This window comes from Mizuhopecten yessoensis, unplaced genomic scaffold, assembly GCF_002113885.1.
Source record: "Mizuhopecten yessoensis strain PY_sf001 unplaced genomic scaffold, ASM211388v2 scaffold4535, whole genome shotgun sequence".
Lineage (NCBI taxonomy): Eukaryota > Metazoa > Mollusca > Bivalvia > Pectinida > Pectinidae > Mizuhopecten > Mizuhopecten yessoensis.
In genome coordinates this window covers 1,689,603-1,715,127 of record NW_018405595.1, presented here as the reverse complement: position 1 = coordinate 1,715,127, position 25,525 = coordinate 1,689,603, and the positions used below count along the sequence as shown (strand labels likewise).

At 35.7% G+C, this 25,525-nt stretch overlaps 2 protein-coding genes across 9 annotated transcripts in view; one reads left to right on the top strand and one right to left on the bottom strand.

Moving 5' to 3' along the window:
• Positions 1-24,068, bottom strand: part of LOC110449238 (arsenite methyltransferase-like) — a 39,791-nt gene extending 15,723 nt beyond the window's left edge. The window contains exons 1-7 of one of the 8 annotated variants that reach the window (XM_021495975.1): positions 24,033-24,068; positions 7,674-7,880; positions 6,491-6,641; positions 5,399-5,535; positions 4,872-4,941; positions 3,138-3,219; positions 1,331-1,462 (exon numbers count right to left, since the gene is read on the bottom strand). In XM_021495975.1, coding sequence (XP_021351650.1) covers positions 1,331-1,462; positions 3,138-3,219; positions 4,872-4,941; positions 5,399-5,535; positions 6,491-6,641; positions 7,674-7,849 — 748 coding nt within the window. In that variant the 5' untranslated portion in view covers positions 7,850-7,880; positions 24,033-24,068. Of the gene's footprint in view, positions 1-1,330; positions 1,463-3,137; positions 3,220-4,871; positions 4,942-5,398; positions 5,536-6,490; positions 6,642-7,673; positions 7,881-8,971; positions 9,079-10,694; positions 10,783-11,790; positions 11,862-14,358; positions 14,515-14,571; positions 14,608-16,240; positions 16,330-24,032 lie in introns of those variants that run through there. The other 7 variants (XM_021495972.1, XM_021495973.1, XM_021495971.1 and 4 more) reach the window with 7 other exon arrangements.
• LOC110449239 lies at positions 16,751-20,114 on the top strand. Its single transcript, XM_021495979.1, has 2 exons — positions 16,751-17,739; positions 19,407-20,114. Exons 1-2 carry the CDS (start codon positions 16,772-16,774, stop codon positions 19,453-19,455), a joined length of 1,017 nt encoding a protein of 338 aa, XP_021351654.1. The 5' UTR covers positions 16,751-16,771; the 3' UTR covers positions 19,456-20,114.
• Positions 24,069-25,525: the final 1,457 nt, after the last annotated feature.

The following is a 25,525-nucleotide window of genomic DNA, read 5'->3' as shown; positions in this document are numbered from 1 at the left end:
TCTGATGGCAACACACTGTCGTCGTTAATTCGGATAAGACTGTATCCACCAAAGTCGGTATCAAACACTCCATAATAGTACTCAAGACATTTATAAAGTATGCCATTGTCGATAACGTCAAATGCAGCTGACAAATCCAGCATGACAATAAAGCGGCATTCATTGATAAATCGTTTCATATTACAGCTCTAACGGGTCACCGTAAATGTCAACCGGTTCGCGCCTCACTGAATCTATGTGAACAAAATACATATTGTATGATTGAAAAATAACAAAGAGTATCGGATTTTGTTTGCATCTGATTTGCACCTAAAGCATTCCAGTGCATACATAATTTAAAACATATTCACCTGAGTTTAGAAAGCTGGTGACCTTCAACAAGGTGACAGACATTACGAAAAGTATTACATACTATGATGTAAAATCCGTTAATTTTCTGCAACACCTATCACAGTCTCAGTAATTTTTGAACACTGGTTTGTTTATCTGTCTCTTCTCTAATCCTGTTGTGGTCTTTTTAGTTACAAGTTACTTTATTTTATTGTTTATCAAATATTTTTACTCTCCTGCCTCGAAGTGTCTGTAATGCTATGCTGTGGTATCATACGTCAGTAGTCTATCAAATATATGTATGTACCACCTGTGCCAGGTAGTCTTAATATTTGACCAGCAGATACCTTGAACGGTTGCAGCACACTTGACTTACTTTTAAGGTAACTGTGGTCTGATATGTTAAACGTTTCAAACAACATTATATAACAAAAAACAACTGCATATGCTATGAAGACCTGAAGTGCATTTGTTTATATGAACAAAACCCTGAAAATGTAGTCCAAAACATAGCATAGAAACAAGTAGTCATAAAATGTAATGTTTATATGTTTTAGGGGTTTATATCGACTTCCGGTAAAAAGCAATAAATGATATAATAAGATATGAATAAATAGTTTGATGGATAAATCAATCAATAAATATAAGGCATGTTGTACATTGAACTACTACTAATTTGAAATCATGTCAGCTCATATATTACATGTACACTAAGGCAAGTTTTGAGACACCACGGACAAAATTCATCCCTAATTGAGAGTAGGGGTGAGAAATCATGACGGGTGAGAAAACGTGTCACCTATGCCCATATGTTTTGCAGGATTTCTCACCCGGGTGAGAAATCGTGTTAGGGTGAGAAATCGATTTGTGACCGCAACACTTTTAGCACGATGTTTCACCCGGGTGAGAAATCGTGTCGGGGTAAGAAATCGTGCCGTAACAGCCGTAGTTGGTCACTTTCCAGTATTGTTGACCGGTTGTCTCCTAAAACAGTACTGACCTACGATTGCCTTGAAGTCCTCCCGGTCGACGGGGATAGGTGATGTGCTGACCATGTAAGGCTTGCTAAAGCCAGTCTCACTAGCCAGGTCATGTAGCTTCTTCCACCATAGAGCTCCACCAAAGCCCTCACCTGTTAGGGAATACATAGAGTTTATTTAACATCACATGTACGAATCACCTTATGACAGAGTCTTTCGCAATTATAATAAACTTTTTATTCCAATTTTCTTGTTTGAAAAATGGAATGAAGAGGGTCACCGGTATCGTTCACCTTTTTTTAATGGTAATGACATAACAAATTAAGCTTATTTGCTTCCAATAACCATTCAACAAAATATGTCTAGCTATCATTTTGGCTATTGTCAGTTTTTTAACAATAATGGGCAATTTTCGACAATATTTATCAAACATTGACCAATTTTAGTAATATTTATAATCATTCAACAAAGATGAAAAGAGTATGAAGTAATGATATTCAGGATTGCATGCTCTCAAGGCCGTTAAATGAATTTTAACAATGACAAACTTTGAAGGTATCGGATATACGAGATGCTTTTGCCAACATTAAGGCATTAAAGATGGAAGATAATGCACTCTTTTTTTGCCCAATTTTTATACCATTACACATATTTGTTATAATACATGTGCATTTCTAAGACTACATCGTGTCTCAGCCGGTCAGTCGCTATCAACGGCACTATAGGCTGGTCACCAGCCCCTAAGTTTCTGTAAAGACTTTTCCATCGGTACTTTTCTACAAGCTTACCCACCTTGTTTGAAACAGTCTAACCCCACTACTCTCTGATCATTTTTATCGTATATTCCGTCTTTGCGTATTGCAGAGTTATCTTCTCTTGGGGGCAGGTATTGATTGTTACGTCATTGGTTTGTGTGAGAAAATCACGTCGTTTTCTCAAAAATTGATGACGTTACTCTCACAAACAAATGACGTAACAATCAATACCTGCTCCCAAGAGAAGATAACTCTGCATTACGCAAAGATGGAATAGGAAAGATGAACATAAGTATTGGCACCTACAACATTTGCATTCGGAACACCTCGCCTTTGCTACCTCAGTTTCGTAGAAAATGACGAAAGGGTATTCCGAATGACAACATTTGGTGATAGATACAGTACGCTAAAAATGAATACACTGCATCACACTACTGTGTCGTCTTTCTAGGACCAATCTGTATTGATAGGGGCAAAACAGTTGGAAATCCGAGGATATAATTTTTCTAAGAGGTAACCTTTATTTTCTGTATTAATCTTATGCTTGTAGACCTTCTACATAAGGCTTTTGTACTTTGAAAGTTTATTAACATTCACGTTTACTTTCGACACACATTGTTGGTGAGCTAACCCGTGTTGTGTGACAATCAAACATGACGACACATTAAGCTTTAAATTGAATCTTCAAAGGAAATATAGGGATTTGCCAAACGAAATGTCATTTATATCCTTACAAAGTTGGAATCCTAATATAAGATCAGAATTGTTATACTATTGTCGCATTTATAACTTGAGGGGAAACTTCATTTTGGCAACATTAAAAGAGGTACTTTTCTGTTAACCATGTCTTATAATTGTATGACGCAGGTTTTTATTTTACGTTTTTCATTCCATCAATATTATCATATGTATCCAGGGCAAAATGGGAAATAATTAAACATTTACAACATTTTCAGGAGGATTATAAAGATATAGAACTTAACACTTCATAGTTTCGTTGATAATTAATGACATGCATTGTATCATAATTATAATATATGATCCATATTGTCTATAAGTAGCATGCACATACCCCATAATACTTTGTGTTTGCGTATTGACTCTTCCAAAGTTCGATCCGCGTAGATATCGCTGAAGAAAAGTTCCCCACCTTCCTGAAATCATATACATTTAGATATTGCCTTGACTATAACGTTAAGTAATCTTTTCATAGTAAACCGAGATTGAAACAAGCTGTACGTCAAGGTAGATAGCTATGACAAATAGTGACGTCAATATGCCTTATTTGATTCAACATAATATACCATTTGAAAGAGCATAACATTAGTTTACAAATTGTGAAATACTAATAGAGCAAACCTTAGAGACTCGGTTCTGATACCAAATTCTGCACCAGAGGTGTAGACTATCCATACTCACATACATTAATGATTAATACTGTTCTCCAACCTCTTAACCGAAGTTTTCCTAAACACACGATACACACAATGCAAACACAACACTTAATTTAGAACAAAAACGTAGATAAGGTATGCAAACATCCACGGCCATACTTGAAAAGAGCAGAAAAGGGTACGGTCTACATAAAGTATTACTTAAAATAGATCAATGCAAGACCTTCAGGGCATGCCTGTTTGTAATAACTATGTTTCTGAGGTAGTGTCGCTTGCCGAGGAATGATATTTAGGATTGCATGCTCTCAAGGCCGTTAAATGAATTTTAACAATGACAAACTTTGAAGGTAACGGATATACGAGATGCTTAAAATAGATCAATGCAAGACCTTCAGGGCATGCCTGTTTGTAATAACTATGTTTCTGAGGTAGTGTCGCTTGCCGAGGAAGATTGTCACAGTGATTCTAATGACGTCTTGGAGGGCTTTTTTTCAAAATCGTAGCCAGTCCTAACGCATTTTCATGGTATCTGAGCTTATTTTTGTAATTCGAGTTTTACCGAATTTAAAAAACCCTCGGGTGGACTTTCCCTATCCTATACCACTTGACATAAAATAGTCTTATAATCTTACATACGTAGACTTAGGAGAAACTGGGGTTTGGCTCGTGTATGCTAGACTTTTGTAAACATTTCTTCTAAATCATTTTTTATTTTAAGTTAGAAGAAAATGTTATTTCATTATTGTAAGATTTGAAAGAAAGAAAATAAACACAACCGTTATTTTCTAACCAGTCGGATTTCACTCGGTATAGACATTGTAACTGGGTTCATCTCATAAAGCAGGAATGTAAAAAAGGTAAATATTACATAACAAAACAAAAATCAAGACATTAACCATATAATATACATATAATTATTATTCGTACGTTTAAACAAATATGAATCCAGAATGAAGGGAATAATTTTTAAATATAGATACATAATCTTTAGTAGATAATAAATAAACAGGTCTTTGCGAAGAAAAATATAGAATAAAATAATATTATTTTATTCTATATAATCTTTTTATATTTTACAGCAATAAGGAAACAAGTTTATACAACTTATACTAATCACTCTTGTTGGCCCAGATGTTAGCGCGCGAGGGTATTACTGTTTGGGTTAACCGAATGACCAGGAGAAAACGCACGTGGTCGGACAGGTGACCCCATACCTTTTCACGCCACCCGACCACCCAAAATCGTTTTAAATGCTTGTATACATAAGTGTATGCAATAGCAGTACTTCAACGCAACATAATAATGTGTAATTTTCCATTATCTTTATATCCTACTTCACCAGGTGTTTTGTCCCAATTAAAGACTGGCCACTGCACATCACATGTAAAGCCATCATCGTGTTACTTCATTACCTTGAGGACATTGTAGGACTCCTGCAGGACAGCCTTCTTGTCGGTGGACAGGTTCACCGTACAATTGGAGCTGGAATAACCAATAAACACTAATAATACACATAAGCCCAATAGTAACACATTATGTGCTGCAAAAGTGCAGATAAACGCCAATGAAACTATATTTGTTTTAAGATAGCTAACAACTAACATTATAACAGCAGCACGCATTGCCATTTCAAAGCAAAGAGTAATAAACTTAATTTTCTGTTTATATTTGCTATTTAACCCTCTATTAATATAATGAATACTACACAATATATATCAATAATCATTTCACCATTACGTTATACCAACAACCAAAGTGTTCCATTTTGTTCAGCAATATCTGACTAGGAGGTGCTAGCCAAATTTCTATCACAAAGGGGTAAATACGAAAAAGATATAGTATAGTTGCCAGTTAAAATGAACTGATCCCAACATTTTGAATGTAAAAGTGGAAAAACGGTGATATAATGTTTTCTCAAATAGTGATGCAATTCACTCACACGATGATGTCATAGTGGTCTGATGGCAGTCCTGCATCTGTTAGCTTCTCTATGTAACCCTTTACAAAGTCAATGTTCGGTTCCTTATAGCCGAACTTCTCTGTATGATATTCTATGTACTCTCGGGCTACATCAAGCTGCCATCAAAAATAAAAGACTGAAAATCAGCAAGTTTAGAGATGACATTGGTCATTATTGGGTTTAAGCATTAATTTGAAAAAACATACATGTATATACAAGCAAGACTTTTCCCACCTTCACTACTTTCCAAATATCGATGCTGCAGGCATTGTTAGGATATTTAATGACCGTAAATCTGATGATTTAAAGTGAAAGTAATTTTACCTCAGCAAAAGCTGTACAGTTTTTGGTTCATAAGAAAAAACGGTTAACGTTTCATCACATTCGACCTTTGAACCTTTATAATGCACAAACGTTATTTATCTGTATCAAGTAACAACTCCTCATCCTAACATGTTACAATCGAAATATCTTTGTTCTATGCCTAATTAATCTTGAAAAAAGGGTCGTTTAAAGATTTTAACATATTTCTATCTCTGTGACTTTGTCAATGTTATTGAGCTGAGTGAATTTGAAAGTTCTTCATGCATGCAAACTTACGTATGGATTTAAGGAATTGCATACAAATTCAACACAGTAACACGTGTAACATTTCAAAGCTCTGTACTATTATAATTCTTTGCAAAAATTGCACCCCTGAGCAATACAGTTATTAATACCTTAGAAATCTTATGAAGACTTCCTCTCTTTGTCATCCTGAATTTGATACACCAACTCTTTGAATATTTCAGACTTGAAAAAGGGAACAAATGTTAAAATCTTGCATCCATATTAACGTCAAGTGTGATTTGAACAATCTAAGACAGACAAATGACTGATACCTCATTATTGCATGAGTTCACAGGCAAACGAGCTAAAACTTAAGAAATTAAAGACCATATCAAAAGACCCAATAATTTCTTCTAGTATATGCACAACCTGCATGATAACATGCTACATTCCTTGGTACTTCCTGGCCATCACGCTGACAGACTATATAGCTGAACCCCATTATGTCTGTGGCGACAGTACCTGTTCATCTGTCATGTCGATTCCTGTCACATGACCTGTAGGACCAACCAGCTTACTGAGTGCAAAACAATCACGACCACTGCCGCTCCCAAGGTCCAAAATCTTCATCCCTTCAAGCTTCTCTGGGATTACAAGCCCACATCCATAGTACCTGGCCACGGACCAAATATTGTCACGTATATGACATCAATATGATAATGATTTCTTAATTGATATGAAAAATAACTATTTTCTCCTAAACTTAAATAGTGGCACTTGGATGAGGCATAATAGCTTGATTTGTAAAACACTATATAATTATCAAAATACATATACTGTCTTTTTATATATCACGCTGATAATTAGTCGGTTTTCCCTTGACAACACCTTAACGACGGGAACTACCAAGGCTGAGAATTTTTAAAGATAAAGAAACGCAGGATAACAAAATATGCAAAAATTACTAAATTCATGTTAAAATTACGTAAAATTATATTAACCGGTCCGACGAGTATTTGGTATTGCACTCGAACCGCTGCCTTCAGTTAAGTTACTCAACCGTGTAATGTACCGTGTCACATAGAGAAAGTGTTAAAATGCAACAAACATGTGTAGAATAATGATGACACTTTCGTCAACACATCTTGTCATACTACTTCATACCCTTGAGGTTTACACATCGGGGGGACGGGGGGACGAGTCAGTCGATTTTACTTTGCAATATTTGGGGGTACCGTCAAATGTGCTTCAATTACTCATGATTTATTGGTCTCTTGGTAATGTGTTTATTAAAGATGTTGTTTTTAATACTTATACGAAATATTGTATATAACATTCAAATACATGCCATTAAATCACCTCAAATGTTAACCCTGCGTTTCTTTATCCTTTCAGTATATATCAAATTAAGCATTTTTTTTTTTTGTATACTATGCTATTACATTTCCTTTAAATTTGCAGCCGTTGGTATTCAGTAGACGTCTTATGAAAAAAAAGGTCGTTATAGGTACATGTAACACAAGATCTCAACCACCGTCGAGCCATACAGATAGTCCATCCACGGTGAGGTAAATAGATATAATGTCATCTGCATAAGATACCGCGCTTCACGTAATTGTATATTTTAAACCACATAGTTTATCTACCTAACAAAACGCATTATTTTTCCCACCCGTCAAATTTAACCTGATTTCACTTAACTTACTTCGAAGAGACAACTTCGTGAACAAGGTCTATGGCTTCTTTTAACGATTTAGAAACCTTTCTTCCAGGGGCCACACATGCCTGAGTCTGAAGGTCATCCACTGTCTTCAGTCTCTTCCCATAATAGTCTCTCACACTGTCGCGTACTGAGGCATCGTCTGTCGCAGTATTCATCATACTGACCTTGTGTCTCAAAAACCTGAAAATGCTGAATTATAGAAAAATGCAATATATAATAGAAAAACCGATTAAGTTATTTACATAACATAGAAATATACCAAGTTCACTGAAATGCCACACCTATTTGCTCTTTGATGACTGAAATACATTGCAATTAACATTTTTACATGAACCTAAGGTTGTAGTAAATAGTGGTTTTGGTTAAGCATAATACTCATACATTTGTATTGTAAGAGATTGTTGCTAAATTCGTGTAACAGAAATATTATCGTGACAGTAGAAGAAATATTGTACAGTGTAAATAGCATGTTTTCTGGGATAACCTTTACACATAAATGAAATAATGATATTCAATGTGGTCAGTATATATTGTTCCAGTAACCTGTGGTCCACATCACTGTACTCTGTACAATGTTACTGCAACATTATTCTTGCTAATTTGTTTTTATCTCGTTAAACTATTATGATTCAGTGAACAGAAAACCGGCTTTACAAGTAAGATTTTTACTTGAACTTTTTGTACAACCAGGAGATTGTTATCGAAATACCCCCTTTTCTGGCCTTAGGTTGTGTGACTACTTTTGAACACTGCCGTAACTTATCTTCCGGATACTTGATCGTTGATAGGCTTCGTTATTGTGACCGGCTAGGCAAGCGTCTCAAAATTTAAATTGTCTTAACTCGCAATATCAAAATATAGATTACAACTCAAACTATACCTATTGTCATGGGATGCTCCACGAGTTGGCATACAAATGATGACTCAGTGTTTTTTTCTAATCTATGCCCAGTTAGTTATAACAAATTGATCTCTTATATGTTGAACATATTCAATATATGAATTTATAATACATAAGTTGAATTGCATATCAATTTGTAGAAAATAGGGCTATTGAATCGATAGATAAAACCGGTAACGTCAAACGAAGGATTGCTTTTAGCATTGAACATTTTCACCATGATGAGTTGGTCACAATTTTCAATCAAAATAGCATATATGTAAAAGTGGTCAATCAATAAATTGCAGACAAATAATTCAAAGCTAGAAATACATATAAGACACGAACAAAAGACTGTGGGAAAAAAACATCTGTAGTGTCAAGTTTAAAAGGACTTTACGTGATAATTACTGAGCGTTATATCCAAATCGATCACCTTTAACAAGGCACAGTGTCAATGTCCTTGTGCTATGACGTGAAGTGCAGTTCTATACAGATACAGGTTGATAATGGAAGTGCATACAAATTATAACACAAAGCCGTCACAAGTCAGTTCATTAAGATAGTGTACCTACCTGACGAATACTAACGCAGTCATATTGTAAAAAGAAATAGAGTTAAGGTTTTTCAGAGTCAAAGGAGGACACCAATGTCGTTTTAAGCTTGATTTATTTATGTTGTCGTTTGCATTACACTGCAGCAAAACGTGAGCGGTGTGGGTATCAGTAACGTACCAGTAATCGTAACGTGTATAATACATATTAGTGTTGCATGATATGGTTTGTCAAATGCTGTGTGGTGATAGGTGCCCGTGTATAGGCGGGCTGTGTGGTGATTGGTGCCCGTCTATAGACGGGCTGTGTGGTGATAGGTACATATCGGTGATATTGTCAAAGGTGTAGGCTACGTTCATTTCGAACGGGTTAAATAATATGAAAACGGCTTGCTGGCACCTCCTTTTTGGTGGAGCAAGCCATGACTAACATAACACAACTCATGACATAGGTACACCTATAATGTCTAGCGTCTCCCGCCCCTTAATATGCATGTGGACACCCGCACTAAACAAAACATTTGGGCGGATCAATATGTAGATTTTGGCTCCCTTTTTTCAACCAATGGTTCACAGCAGTTAAACATACAGTAACAGTAACTGACAATACCCTGGGTTTAATTCCGAAAACGAAACAGAGTTTCAGGTATTTGTAACTGTGGTTGTCCTGGCCAAGCCGGAATTAGCTGGGCCTTTCTGCTAACCATTATGATGTTAATTTTCGTAAATGGAGACAAGCGGCTCCACACCAACTGCCTTTTGACCAGGTTAACCAAGAGCTATAACTTGGCTCGAAAAGGTCAGCCTAGACAGAATGCCCACACTAATCCTCCGGGGCATGCCCAGGGCAAATCAACACAGGGCAAAGATTGCTTTGCCTTTCAAAGAAAAGGCGTATGTAATTGCCAACACTGTGTGTTCAAACACCTTAGCAAATCCTGTGGGGGTCCTCATTCCTTTCGGAAATGTTCGAAAACAGACAACCACACACAGATTCCCTCCAGTGGCGGCTCAAAACCCTCCTCCGCACGTAAACCTAAAATCAACTAACAACATTTCAAGTATAACGCCTATTAAATTTGACAGACTAGCTATGATAGGGATTCTTTTCAATTTTTACAAGCAGGGTTTTTGGAAGGTTTTTCATTACAATTTCATGGTGTTCGTTCATTCAGATTAAGGCAAACTTTATTTTCAGCTACAAGAAACCCTGAGGTGTTGTTACAATTTTTTTTCTCTCAAGAAATAGCCTTGAATCGGATCACAGGCCCCTTTTCTGTCAAGCCATTCACAACTTTACAAATTTCTCCCCTGAATTTGGTTCCCACAAAAGAACCAGGCGAATATAGACTCATTCATCACTTATCTTTTCCCGAAGGGACCTCTATCAATGACTGCATAAGTGATAAGGACAAAACAGTTCATTATGAAACTTTGGATGATGCAATTTTTCAGTTAAATATGTTTGGCAGGGGAACATTATTATCAAAAACAGATTTAGGAGCTGCCTTCAGAATTGTATCTGTGCGACCGTTGGTAGGGGATTCCAATTATTATGATAGGTGTCTACCTATTTGATGTTCAATTTCTTGTCAGCTCTTCGAAAAGGTCAGCTCAGCCCTCCACTCTGGGTTATGCAAACTTATTTTCAAGCTCCATGGGTCGTTCACGTGCTGGATGATCTTTTGTTTATTGGCCCAGCTAGTACTAACCAGTGCCCAGTGTTAGCTGGTGGGGGTCCCTATCAAGAAGGAAAAACAGTCACACCTACCAAATGCCTTACCTTTTTGGGTATAGAACTCGACACACAGGACATGGTGGCTAGATTGCCAAGAGACAAGGTGGAAAAGAGATCTGCAGCTTTGTCAGAATTTTAACAAAGGCAAAAGGTTACCCTTAAAGAACCCCAGTCTTGAGTCGGTCTTTTAAACTTTTGTTGTCGGGTTGTGGTTCCGGGGAGGACCTGGTTAAGGCGACTGATTGATTTAACAAGAGTATTAGTAGCTGTTTCCCCTAATTTAATTATTAATTTGATAATACCAACTTGTTTATATGTGTTTATATGTGTTCTAATGTCTATGTCTATGCTTGTACCACTGTCTGTTACTATGTTTGGAAAGGGCTTAAATAGGCTATGCCTGCTGCCCAATCCATTTGTCCTTTGACAATAAAATGTATTGAAATTGAACAAGAGGGCTGTCAAATCCTCACCATCATATCAGGTTGAACAAAGTAGCTAATGCTGATTTAGAGGTTTGGCAGATATTTATCAAAACCTTTAACAATTCAATCATGTTTTTACCCAATCTCTTGGAAACTTCAGAAAAACTATGTTCACAGATGCAAGTAATGGTGGGTTTGGTGCTATACTTGGATGTCACTGGTTATATAGGGAATGGCAAGATGACATGAAACAATATCACATTAATGTTAAGGAGCTGTTTCCAATCACAGTGGCGCTAAAAGTTTTGGGAAGTCTGCTAACAAATAAGTCAGAACTGTTCTTTTCGGACAATCAAACAGTAGTATCTATCATAAAATAACAGACATCTCCCAACCCTGACATGATGGTGCTATTGCGTAGGCTAGTCATAGGTGCTCTGCAATTCAACATACGTTTCCATGCAAAACATATTCCGGGTAAAGAAAATGTCCTCTCTGATTACCTGTCTCGTTTGCAGGTCCCATAGTTTCGTGTGGCGGCTCCGCATATGGACAAGCTCCCTACACAACTGGCAGACAATCTGTTACATATTTAGAAAATCTAAGTTCTACAGCTTGTCAATTCTAGCGTTAACACCTAGCTCACAACAGATGAACCATAGAGTTTTTGTATCATTGTCACATTTTATCCAATCAGTTCTGCATACGGAGTGCTGTCTGCCCATAGACGTGAATACCTTAGTCATGTTTATTGCTCATTTGTCTGAACAACACCTTGCACCTTCTACTATTACCAGCTATAGGTCAGCCATATCATATGTGCATAAGCTTTGTGGTTACACAGATCCAATCAATTTTTCATAGTTCGAAAAATGTTGGTAGGTTTACAAAAATTGGGTAATAAACCAGATTTCCGAAAACCCATTACTAAGCCAATCCTACACCAGCTGCTACTAGCATTGGACAAAATATGCACTTCACATTATGACAACCTGTTGTTTAAGTCAATGTTTCTACTCGCATTTCATGCATTTCTTCAAATTGGGGAAATAGCCCCAGAACATTCTCAAAATACCTAATTTACGGTTCTTCCGACAGGGAAAACGTTATCCTTCACGGCTTGATATAGTTTTTGACTCGTTTAAAGGGCACTACAATACCACCCCGGTGACATTATCACTTCAAACACAACAAGTTGAATCCGCTTGTCCATATGCGGAGCCGCCACACGAAACTATGGGACCTGCGAACGAGACAGGTAATCAGCCAGGACATTTTCTTTACCCGGAATATGTTTTGCATGGAAACGTATGTTGAATTACAGAGCACCTATGACTAGCCTACGCACTAACACCATCATGTCAGGGTTGGGAGATGTCTGTTTGTTTATAATAGATACTACTGTTTGATTGTCCGAAAAGAGCAGGTCTGACTTATTTGTTGGCAGACTTCCCAAAACTTTTAGCGCCACTGTGATTGGAATCAGCTCCTTAAAATGAAAGTGATTTTGTTTCATGTCATCTTGCCATTCCCTGTAGAATTGATTGAGAAAAACTCTTCTCATTTTAATAAAACCAATCAAAAGAAAACAGATATCACAACCATACGAAAGAAAGACCAAACTTATAATATATCCTAAGACAAAAGTTAACATATTTAAAGAACAAATCCAGGAAGACTTCACAATAGAAAAAAAATAACATAATAATACCAGACTAAGGTATATCACTCGACCCACCCTTGCTACACATACACATAACATATAAAGAGGTATCAAAGTACTGAACAACACACACTCGCACAAAGCGACTGGACCGGATCAAATACGTGACAGAATACACACTAAAACACCTCAGACATCACTGCACTGACACTCAGATACTCACAAAATCACTGGACATAGTATCACTAACAAAAAACTGGAAACATACAAATGTGAACCCCATTTAAAATGGAGACAATGAAACGTATCAAGGTACAGACTTATACCACTCACATGCATCTCATGTGAATAAATCACAAGCGCAACCATGAATCACATATAAGATAACAAAACCTACACGACCTACAGTACGGATTTTGGTCCTCAAGATACTGTGAAACAAAACTTATTCTTATAGGACCTCAAACAAACAAACAAACAAACAGACTGTCGCCAATATCCTTCGCGCACACGACTTTTACTGTATTTTTTAGATAAAAATATTTATCAAGAACTAATCCATTATAATTATAATTGTTCCTTTTTTCATGTGTATTATTAGCAGATGCATAAGTGGTTATGCCCTCCGGTCACCTTTCCTGTAAAATGTTTACCTCTACCCTGTACCCAGCTGGTGTTTGTCGCTAAATCAGCAGTCATGACCACAGATTACCGATTTTAATCATTGTAATGTAGGTAAAAATTGTGTCGCCAACTCTGAAAAAGTGTCGCCATTTTCCCAAATACTTTGACAAGGTCACTTGCAAATGCTTACAGTACAAACTATCATATTAATGTTGTATATGCATTATGATTCATCTGGATCACAGACTTTCGAAAACAACGCACCCAAAACAGGTAGTACTTGCAGGTTAACATATTTACCTAAACATATCGAGTGCTCCAAGGAACCTGTTTGGACCAAGGCCTCTCCCTCAAACACATCAATAAATTGCAGAATACAAAAAACTGAGCACACTTAGATTATTCGCAGATGACAGCATAGGTAGACCCCGGAGCACGAAACGGACACTGCATTTATTACAGACACATCAACTCATCTAACGACTCATACAATTACCTAATCTTCTCAAACATCATCACTCAATGGTACCTCCTTCCAAACATCTTCACTTAATGGAATCTCCTTCCAAACATTATCACTAAATGGAATTTCCTTCCAAACATCATTACACAATAGATGCACAACACTCCAAGAATTCAAAACAAGCACCAAATACAGCACAATGGAAAACATACACAAACAACAGACAACATACACAAACAACAGAAGGCATGCACAAACATCATAACAACTAACTTATTCTGTTGTAACCTTTTTTATTCTATAGGGAAACAATATACTCACAAAATGCTGTACTGCCATCTATGTCCATAATCATCATTATTCATGGCTGACAAATATCAGATGACGATGCAGAAGCCATGAGGAATACATTCAGTGTCGGTAAATCCTACTCACACTCGCAAAAACTAGCCCTATACATGTCTTTATGAATAGTGACAAGTATGTGTGTTATGTCAACGTGATGTTTCAAGATTAGCCTGAGAGAAAACTTACTTGAGTGACCCTTCAATACACATCGGCCAAAATGAATGGATTGCATACACAGGGACTTGAAAATCGTATCTTGTTATAGGTGATCTAGGGGTTTCAGAGGAAAAGAAGAGAACAAGAATAGATTTTGTAGCGGATTTGTTTTTATCTCGTTACAACCGCTGTATAGTAACAGCCTATCTCGTTATATGACGTTATATGATCACGCATGCATACACAACATACATAGAGGCACGTCCGTAAATGACCTTAGCTGTTGATAGGAAGTTAAACAAAATAAAACCAAACCTAAACCCTGATGATATGACTGGGACATTGAACATTTACTTAAAGAATTTCCGTTAAAAAAATAATATTTGTTGTTTAAAAGCCAAAATGTTGACAGCTTGTTGTGACACATCAAGTGAACGATTGTGTATTTATTTAAAAGTTATTCAGGTTTTCAAAACATATACTCTGGAGAGAAAAAAGAAAAACTATGGCCGAAATAATAAGTTATTTTTCTACAATTTCAAACATGAAAGCCCATCAAATGATTAAATTATACAAAAACCCAAACATGTTCGAGTAATACTAATGGAATTGTCAAAGGGTTTGACACCCACCAATCATGGTTTGTTGCTAGGAAACTGCAAGCATATGAACTTAAACAACTTTCCACATACTGTGTTATGTGATAAACACCCAGTAAATGGAAAAGGTACAGGAAAGGACCATTAGGTTTATTAAGAATGGTTAATCATCAAATTATAAAAACGTACTCGAAAAAACCCCAGACATCATTTCACGAAAGTGAATTTTCTGATTTCTATACTACTGCGATCAACTCTAGCATGCACCGAGTATTTGTTTTCAGTATAAACCATAATAATAGTTTTAAAAAAAATCAGAAAAAACAACCCAGTAAGGTGAGGTAGACCAAGAGAAGTTTATCAGTTGTACAGGTAATGAAAATCAGGGAATGTTACTGTAGGTAAGGAGCATTAAAAGACCGTTCTCTTATGTTTTGTCGCAAGTAGGGGACAGGAATCCTTAATACAGATGAAATGAAAATTAATTTTGAGATGTTCCCTGATTTTACTACTCTCGTCGTCCGTCTCTGTCTCCGTGGTAGGTCTGCCTTAAAATGAGGAATGTCTATTAACAGCTAAGGCCATTTAAGGACGTGCCTCTATGTGTGTAGTGTATGCGTGAGTGTGTGTATGTGTGAGTGTGTGTATGTGTGAGTGTGTGTATGTGTGCCGGAGACAGCGTATGTTGATGCGTTTGCCTCCTTGCGACAGTCGATTTTAAAGTGCTACAAATGTATCACACTGAAATACCATGCCAAAGGCACCCATGTACAACAACTATTTGCTGTGTAATGATGTACATTAAATAATTTTATTGTGTTTGAGCTAGTATAACCTGTCAAAACATTAATTGAATTATATATATTTTTATAGATCCATATTTTCTAAAAAAAAATATTTTTATTTTTTTTTATTTTTTTTGCTTGCTTGGTGAACATTCATGGCCAGTATACGTAGTGGATAGTGTCTAGCATATACAGTTCACATAATACGGTAAAATCTCAATAATAACCCAGTGCTACTATCTCAATACCATTGTTTAATTCTGTATTATCTTGTCAACCTACTCTGACCTTATACTTATCTACTATTTCACGTACCTGTAATGTTTAGGCAATAGTGTTCCAAATGTATAATCCATGTGGACTACATGTCAACACGTGTCTAGTACCATACTGTTAATTCCCTGTAATTTAAGTGCTGTACCGGTTTGGTTTTTACCTTGATGCACTTTGGCATATTTTGTACCTGAGGATGTCCGTCTAGGAACATATAATTAGCTATCGCCCAGACCATCTAATAGTAAGCGTACCGTATTCGTGTTCACTCAAGTGCTTGTGTTTAATTGCACACATACTAAGCTGTACAAGCGTTTTGTAAATATGATTATATATATATTTTTCAAAGCGGTTGATTCCACGATGCATGTAACTTGTAAGTGTGAATTATGCCTCTTATGTATTTGTATTTTAGTTTGTTTGTTGTGTTTGTTGTTAATATTGATGCTATTATATGTTTAAGCAACGATCTATACATTGCAAGTCCCTGCCCATGCTCATGCTTTGCTGCTAGTTGTATTGCCCGAACCCTTATTAAGCGTGGATGTCCCACTAAACTGACTGTTTACGATAATGGTTAAAATTCTTTTTTCATCTGTTGTGAATAGGACATCCATCTTACGAGGGCATATGACTTGGCCATGCAGTATTTCTATTCAATTTATATACATTTATTCTAAAATATTCAACAATAACTCATATCTACAAATACTTCTGCAAACACTGCTGATTAAATGTATGGATGTTGAACTGAATCCAGGTCCACTCCAGAATGTAGAAATAGTTCATCTTAATGTTAGATCCATAAGAAATAAAATAGATGTTATTGAAGCACAACTACATGATAGTGACATAATATGTATAACTGAATCACACCTTAACCCTCTAATCCCAAATTCTGATATTAAATTAGAGTCATTCTCAGATGAAATTCATAGAAAAGATAGGACAACAGGGCATGGTGGTGGTGTTATTATCTATCATAAAAACAATATTCTTACTAAACGTAGACATGATCTTGAAAATGAACATATAGAAATGATTTGGATAGAAGTCTTAATCCAAAATCATAAATTTCTGCTTGGATGTATATATAGACCTGATTCTAATATAGAATACTGGAGTAAATTTGAACAAATCCTTGATAAAGCTAGTGAAACTTCCATGGATATACTAATTACTGGTGACTTAAATGTTGATATGCTAAGAACCCCACCCACTTCTCACTTATCTAGACTCTTAACTAAATTCAACCTAAAAAGTATTATTAATAAACCTACTAGAGTGACACCTGATAGTGCAACCTCTATAGATGTTGTCTTTACAAATAATCCTTCCATAGTGAAAAATACTCATGTTGACCCTGCTTTCTGTAGTGACCACTCCCCTATATATATGGAAGTTTGTTATGCTATCTTCAAACATAAAGCATACAAAAAGACTGTATGGATGTATAACAATACTGACTATAATATTATGAATGACGAACTAAATGTTATTGACTGGAACTTAATTGCTGCTGATATGGATACCCAAGAATTTAGTATGTTTTTAACTAAATCTATTACTGACCTGATGACAAAATATATTCCTAGTAAAACTATTACAATCCGACCTGATGACAAGCCATGGATGAATACCAATATTAGGCTAAAGATGAGACAAAGAAATAGGATACATAAGAAAGCCAGACATACTGACAAAATAGAGCATTGGAATAAATATAAGCAAATAAGGAATGCTGTTATTAATCAGGTAAGAGATGCAAAACATTATTATCTTGATAAACTTCAAAAGTCTCTAAGTACTAAATCTTTGCCCCCTAATAAATGGTGGAAAATTGCTAAATCCATAACTAATTTTAACAATAAAACTGAACCGATTCCACCATTGAATGTTAATAATACACTGATTCAACATCCAACTGATAAAGCTGAAGCCCTTAATGACTATTTTACTTCTATAGCCACAACATCAGATACACTTGCTGAACCTCCAGTATTAGATATTTCCACTCTATCAAAGTTAGAAAACATAATAATCTCTGAGCAAGATGTTGATGATCAAATTACTATATTAAATGAAAATAAACCAGCAGGACCTGATGGCATATTACCTAAAGTCATAAAAAAGTTAAAACCTTCCTTAATACTCCCACTTACAATTTTATTTAACAAAACTATATCTAACGGGTGCATACCTGGGCCATGGAAGATGGCTAATGTTAGTGCTGTATACAAAGGGAATGGTTTAAAAAATAATTATTCCAATTATCGACCAATATCTGTAACATCATGTTTTAGTAAAATCCTAGAAAAAATTATATTCAAATATTTATATAACTATTTAACAACTAATAATATACTTTCCAAGGACCAATCAGGTTTTAAACCAGGTGATTCAACAGTAAACCAACTTCTCTCTATATACCACACCATAATTAGCAACCTGGATAAAGGGAAAGAACTAAGGTTTGTATTCTGCGACATCAGCAAGGCCTTTGATAGAGTTTGGCACAAAGGGTTACTACATAAACTAAAAGCATATGGTATATCGGGCAATGTTTTTAACTGGTTTGAGAATTATCTTGAAGATAGAAAGCAGAGAGTTCTATCTGAAGGTCATTTTTCTACTTTTAGGGTTGTTAATGCCGGTGTTCCTCAGGGATCAGTTCTCGGTCCTTTTTTATTTCTATTATACATTAATGACATCACTGATATAGTCCAGAGTAACATTAAGCTGTTTGCAGACGATACATCATTATATGTCATCGTAGACGAAAACCCACAACTAGCAGCAGATTATCTTAACCAAGACCTAGATAGAATTAACAACTGGGCTAGTACATGGGACATTAAATTTAACCCCTCTAAAACCAAATCATTAATTTTTTCTAGAAAAAAAGAACCTATCCATCCTCTAATTAATTTCTCTAATACTTGTGTAGATAATGCCCATGATCACAAACATCTTGGATTAACTTTTTCTGAAGATGGCACTTGGTCTACCCATGTTCAATTAATATATGAAAAGGCTAGTAAAAGAATAACAATACTTAGGTATCTGAAATATAAGATTGATAGGAAATCACTATGCAAAATATATACAACATTTATCCGCCCAGTGCTTGAATATGCAGATATTGTCTGGGACAACTGCTCTGACAATCTTAAAAATTTATTAGAATCTGTACAACTAGAAGCTGCAAGGATTATCACAGGTCTAAGGAAAGGTACATCACACCAAACTCTATATAAAGAACTAGGTTGGGAATCCCTGTCTGATCGAAGGATGAACCATAAGCTAACTCAGATGTATAAAATAACTAACAATTTATCACCCACATACCTCCATGACATAATTGATCCTCTTACTCATAACCCAGAAAATGATAGGTATACTCTAAGAAATGTAAGAATGTTTAACCCACCACTATGTCGTACAGAATCCTATGCTAAAAGCTTCTTCCCAGTAATGTGCAACAAGTTCAATGGACTTGAAAATGATATAGTACATTCCCCTACTCTTAATAAATTTAAGGCCAAGGTGTATAATAAAATATGTTGTAATAATGATATCTCGGATGTATTTAAAAATTGTGAAAGCAGAAAGGATAACATAATCCTATGTCAACTGAGAAATGAGGCGAGTAACCTGAACTATGATCTATTCAAAGATCACTTGAAAGAGTCTCCATCTTGTCTGTGTGGTGATGCTTATGAAACTGCTACACATTATCTTTCACAATGTCCAATGTATACTAATGAGAGACAAACTTTAATAAATGAGATTTTTGAAGTGTGTCCGGTTAATCTTGATACTAAAACACTTCTTAATGGAAGCACTGTGTTAAACAATACTGAAAATAAATCTATACTTGATAGTGTTCTAAAATATATATACAACACAAGAAGACTTGTTTAACTAATTAAAACAATCTATAAATTTTGTTATATATAGTCATAAATGATAAAATTACTGTCCTTAAACCATTATGTGATTCTACTGATTGTTATATTTACATTGATGTTTTAATATTATACACCTAAGGGATTAAGCTTTGTAAGCTGTTTTTACTGATGGGTGCAATAAAGTAAAACATAAATGTGCTAAGTTTGAATGCTTAGTGTTCTGTGGTTTAATCTGGATTCTTCTCGAGTGGATGATATGTGAACGGTAAAGGCCGTTAGAGACTTTTTGTCTGAAACTCGATGGGATGAAAGATTTACACATAGAACACTGGCAATACATCTTACACATATACTACATTATCAAAATCTTCTAGCTGAATTGCCTCATTTTATTTTTTCATATTTTGATGTTGTTGTATCCCTTACTTTTTATCACTCCTACCAATGATATATATATTGATACTAAATGGTTCTATACTTCTAACTACTTCATGCAACAGCAGCAGGGTATGAACAGGGGGCACTAATGACTTGCAAAACAAAAAACAAAAAAACAATTGTAGCAATTTCTCTGTTTAATATATCATTAGGGCATTGCTTTCCTATTACTAATTAATTATGACTGACTTTTTAATATGAGCATTGTATAGCTAAAAATATCAATTAAATATTTATATGTAATTGAAACATACATGGAATTATCTCCCCTATACCATCTGCTATATATGTCTATGCTACCTATTATATATGATTTGCATCAATATTTTCTTACAAACCATTTCATTCATCTTTGTCTTTGTCATGTCAACCTAAGGAGAGAACTTATATAGGCCTAGCCTGCTGTTCAATCCTATTGTTTACTCAATAAAATATGATGAAATAAAAAAGGCACCCAGCACAGCAATCTGTCCAGTTCCATTATAGTGGCAACGGGTGAACTAGGTACAGAACCCATTTAACAAGTTAACGTTATAAATAAACAATTCGTATCTTTTGTATGCGTGTATGTGCTATCTATGTTTGCAATAATCATCAAATTGCGATATTTTGAAATCATCAATTCGTTATTATAATTCAGTTAATTTTCTTTAAAACAGACGTCATTGTGCACGTGCTTGATTCATTTTATAGTTTTAAGAGTATAACCTGTAATTGTTTACCCTTTGTTTGGTTTACCCACACACTTTAAGTATCCATAATTCTTACTGCTTTATTCACTGACATTAAGACTGATTATCGGCTTCAATCAAACGTTTAAATCTGCCGAGAATGAGCTCTTCCAAATCCCATTGTCCTAAGACGTATTAGTTGAGCTGCTGGAGATAAAAGATATCATTCTAATTCGGAGCCAGATTCTGGAAATATTATGTTTGGAACTACTCTAGTGACATAAAGGAACTTCATAAACCGGCGTCAAATAAAGGTCCAGTACAACGTGGCAGTGGCCTTTTATGGCTCTACAGCTATAATAGACAAAAACCTAATGAAAACGTTGTCCAACATTCCAACACGCGCAGGAACAGAGTCACATTATCCACGCATGCAAAACACAATCCTTGATGTTCCACGCGTTAATACGCTGCAAAATCTGCTTAGTTATGTAATCAATTCGTTCATAATAATAAAATACAACATTTTATATAGCGCCCTATCTAGCTAACATAAACCACCCTAAAGAGCTTTAAAGTACATAGATGTACAATTATACAATTAGCGTATACTTCAATAAATACAATTTCGAGGAATTCGCAGGAGCTGCTTTATCAAGCGCTAACTACAGGTCCTATGCCACCTGGATAATACCTCGCTATGTGTGAATGCCTGCGTGTTTGCTGGAGATGAAATTCGTTCAATTGTTAACGACGATTTTAGCTGACATGATATCGACAGGGACGGCTCCTCGCCGGTAAAACGTAATGCCACTCCTCTGTTGTTGAAGCGCTGATCCGAAAAGGGGTTTACACAAGCAAACACTGTCAAACAACTCAAAATCGAGAATCTGTCAAACACGTATGGAAACCCAGTGTAACCTTAACTATAACTCGTGATCCGATTTTCCGGGTTAGAAGATCATGAATTCTATGTGTATAAGAATATTAGTAGAGTATTAGTTAATTGAAGTAAGACTTTTTCACAATCATGTCAAAATTCTTTCTCATACTCCTTATGAACAATTCCTGTTTTGAAACTGGCAAGAGCAAATTTTTTTTTTTGCGTTCTTAATCAATAAGGAAGAAACGGTAATACTTTTTAGCGGCAGCTGTCGGTGAAACTCTAGCTAAGTTGGCATGCTTAAATGTGTTTTATATTTTTGAAAAATAGGTCTTAATATGTCTTCATTTACGCAGCATCTTTGTGATACTAGTACAGACATTTATTCTGAATCACTAGCATCTACCAAAAATCTTTCAATATTTTTTAGTTCATTCTCAAATTATCCCTTAGGTCCCCTCTTGTGTGCATGCTCTAACTTTTTTTTTATCCAAATTCAACTGTAAATCGAAATATCAATAGGTAACTTTATTTACATATTTATAATTCTCGCCTGCGATTTATTCTGTAAATTTAAAGTGACAATTACGTGTTATGGGTGCAATCAGTTCACGGTGTTGTCGGTCGACAGCGTGGGAAAATGTACGTGTTTATTCCTCACTGAAAGACCTTGCTATTGCGTTAGTTCGGTAATAGCTACACGCATATTTACCTACGGCTTTCCCTTAACAAAAAACCTACCTCACTGGCAATTGGCTTCATGCCATGTCATTATTAAATACGTAAACTTACGCTAGGGGATATAGGTTTTCAGTATCAAACCGATTTAAAGGATGGATGGTGTTGGACTCAATAGCCCAGTTAATCATTCAGATCCTATCAAATATATCTATATTGGAATTTAATGTCGAAGTGTTCATAAATGATGGTTATTAGCTCAATGATTTAACAAGCCCCCTGAAAGACACTACAGTCACCATAAAGTTCAACCTCCTGATACAGGTTATATTCAAATACCCCAACTAAAGATCAGAACTGATACATGTATATGTTGTTTGGATGTATCGAACTTGTACATTAGTTATCAAAATGTTCCATAGCGAGGGTTAACATCTTGTATACCTTCAATTGTATTGTATTATACTATTGTATTATACTATTGTATTTACAATGATATATACTCTTTTATGTGTTTTGCACATGTATTTAACTATAAATGGTGGTATGTATATGTAATGCTGACTGGTCGTGAAGCTCAAGGTTAAATAAAAACTGAAAACCGTGTACCTGTATACAAATGTATGTGCATGAGATCGTGTCAAAAATGTGTTGCGCACGTGTCGATCATGAAAAGCTCAAAACACAATTTCGAAATTGAATATTAATATTAAAACATAGACATATTAAATACACCTGAAATTCAAGTTGATAGAAGTTTGAAAACGAAGTTTTCATTCTTAAGTCATTCCTCTATTAGCAACAACCACGATTGCTATCGCACATCGTTAATCCATCGTGCGCACATTTGTGCCAAAATGTTCCAACAATTGTACGATATTTTGAAACTAACTAGAGCGGAAGAATCGATTGGACATAGACTCCCATTAGCCAAATGGGACAGCGTCCCTTTATTTGTCACTAATCTAGGACAAATTTACTTTACATATACCATGTATTTCGAAACAAAATTGTTACATACTTTTACTCATGAAAACATAGCATATCATTGTATATTTTGATAAAGGAATCTTTATTTACTCATGTGGCATGTATCGGTCGCCTTTCTTTATCTGATAATATAGAAGTTGAAATGGCTACCTTAACTTGAGACCATTTCAGAATGTTTCAGAAATTGCTATTTTTGACACAAAATTTGACCCCCGCAACTAGTTTTTTTTCCTAAGTTCTGTCTGAAATTAAAGATTACCTACCTGGTTGCAGAATTATCTGGGTCCCAGTAAAGTTGTAAAACTTGATTGTTTGCAATTCTGCGTCGTGTGCTGTTGGCAAAATTTTACCTCCTGTAAAGCTAGCTTTTCATGGGTAGGCACCCTTTCGGATTATGGCCAACATTTTATTCTCGAACCAAAAAAATATTTATTTTTACAAATGTGGAGCTCACATCGCCCACTTCATCATGCTTATACCAATTTTAGTACAGTTTTATTTGTATAATTGTTTTACATATTATTATACAGGGGTTAGCCATTTAACAAAAATATCACCCATGGCCACAACCCTCTACTGTATCTGCTACCTGATGACTTCTTGTTACGGCATTTTCTTCCTTTAATGTTGTTAGAGCTCTATCTGGGTAATTAACTTGAACACGTACTGATGAAACTGTTCTCGTGCTCAAGCATGAATTCTTCGCTGAAACAATCTTTCACGTAACCTGTTGAAATCATGTGACACTGAAAAGGGTATTCGGCGTTTAGTCTCGCCAGAAATCTTCCAAATCATTGATGCATGTAAAATGTGAGTATTCATTAAATTATCGCCGGGACTGGGACTTAAGTTAAAAATCTGGGGTTACAGCTCCTGGTCTGAAGTATATACATGTAGTTGTTTACTTGAGACAGCTACTGCTATCGGTAATGAACGCAAGCGCTAGATGAAAATAGAATAGTTTACCCTACAATTTGTAATCTACATTAATTATATAACTACCCATTTCACGCTTGCCTGCTTCCTTACTACTTTCTAAACCATTTTGTTACTTTACTTTAAACACATTTATTGCCAATAAAATTGAATAAGGGATTTGGCACAAGTTATTACAACTTATCACAGCCTTCTCCCGTCATACATTTACAATTACATGACAACAATGATAGTAGGAATACACATGAAATATTTACAATTGCCACTGTTTCTGAAAGTGTGGGCAAGTCTGTTTATTTCTCAATAACTTGAGTGTAGAACGTGACCCAGTTCACCGCGAATGAATATATGTAAATATTGGCAGACTTCTTTCCGCAAACCTCGTGTCAATGTTTACAAACAAACGCTAGCATTTAGACTACCGTGCGTTCGAGACACCAAAATAAAAACTTTTTTTTTTNGATGCTTTTGTCAGCTCGTGTCAGAAGCTACAGTCGCGATTGTTTGTCGGTACAAACACGCTCCATCAATGTATGAGTGTCGGCCGCCATGACACAGAAACGATGGCTATTGTTCCTGGAAATATAGGTCAAACTTCTCGTCTCCCAAAAGTCACTTGGCCAACAAACGATTTATCCACATCATACATGTCATCTGCACAAACCTCTGGTATGCTTACAAGTAGCAACTTCAATAACTGCACATTCAATTTCCACCAGGCCTAGGCTAGTTACTATCGCTCGAGGACATGGTACCACTCTCTATTTCCCGCCTTTGTGCGCATCACTTTCAAACGATGGACGTACGCGGTCATTAGTAT

Excerpts from the sequence above, each read along its gene's own strand:
- LOC110449239 (XM_021495979.1), top strand. The coding sequence starts at position 16,772 with ATGGTTAAAATTCTTTTTTCATCTGTTGTGAATAGGACATCCATCTTA. Across the intron at positions 17,740-19,406 it reads GATATGGATACCCAAGAATT|GGATTATCACAGGTCTAAGG; the intron begins TAGTATGTTTTT and ends TAGAAGCTGCAA.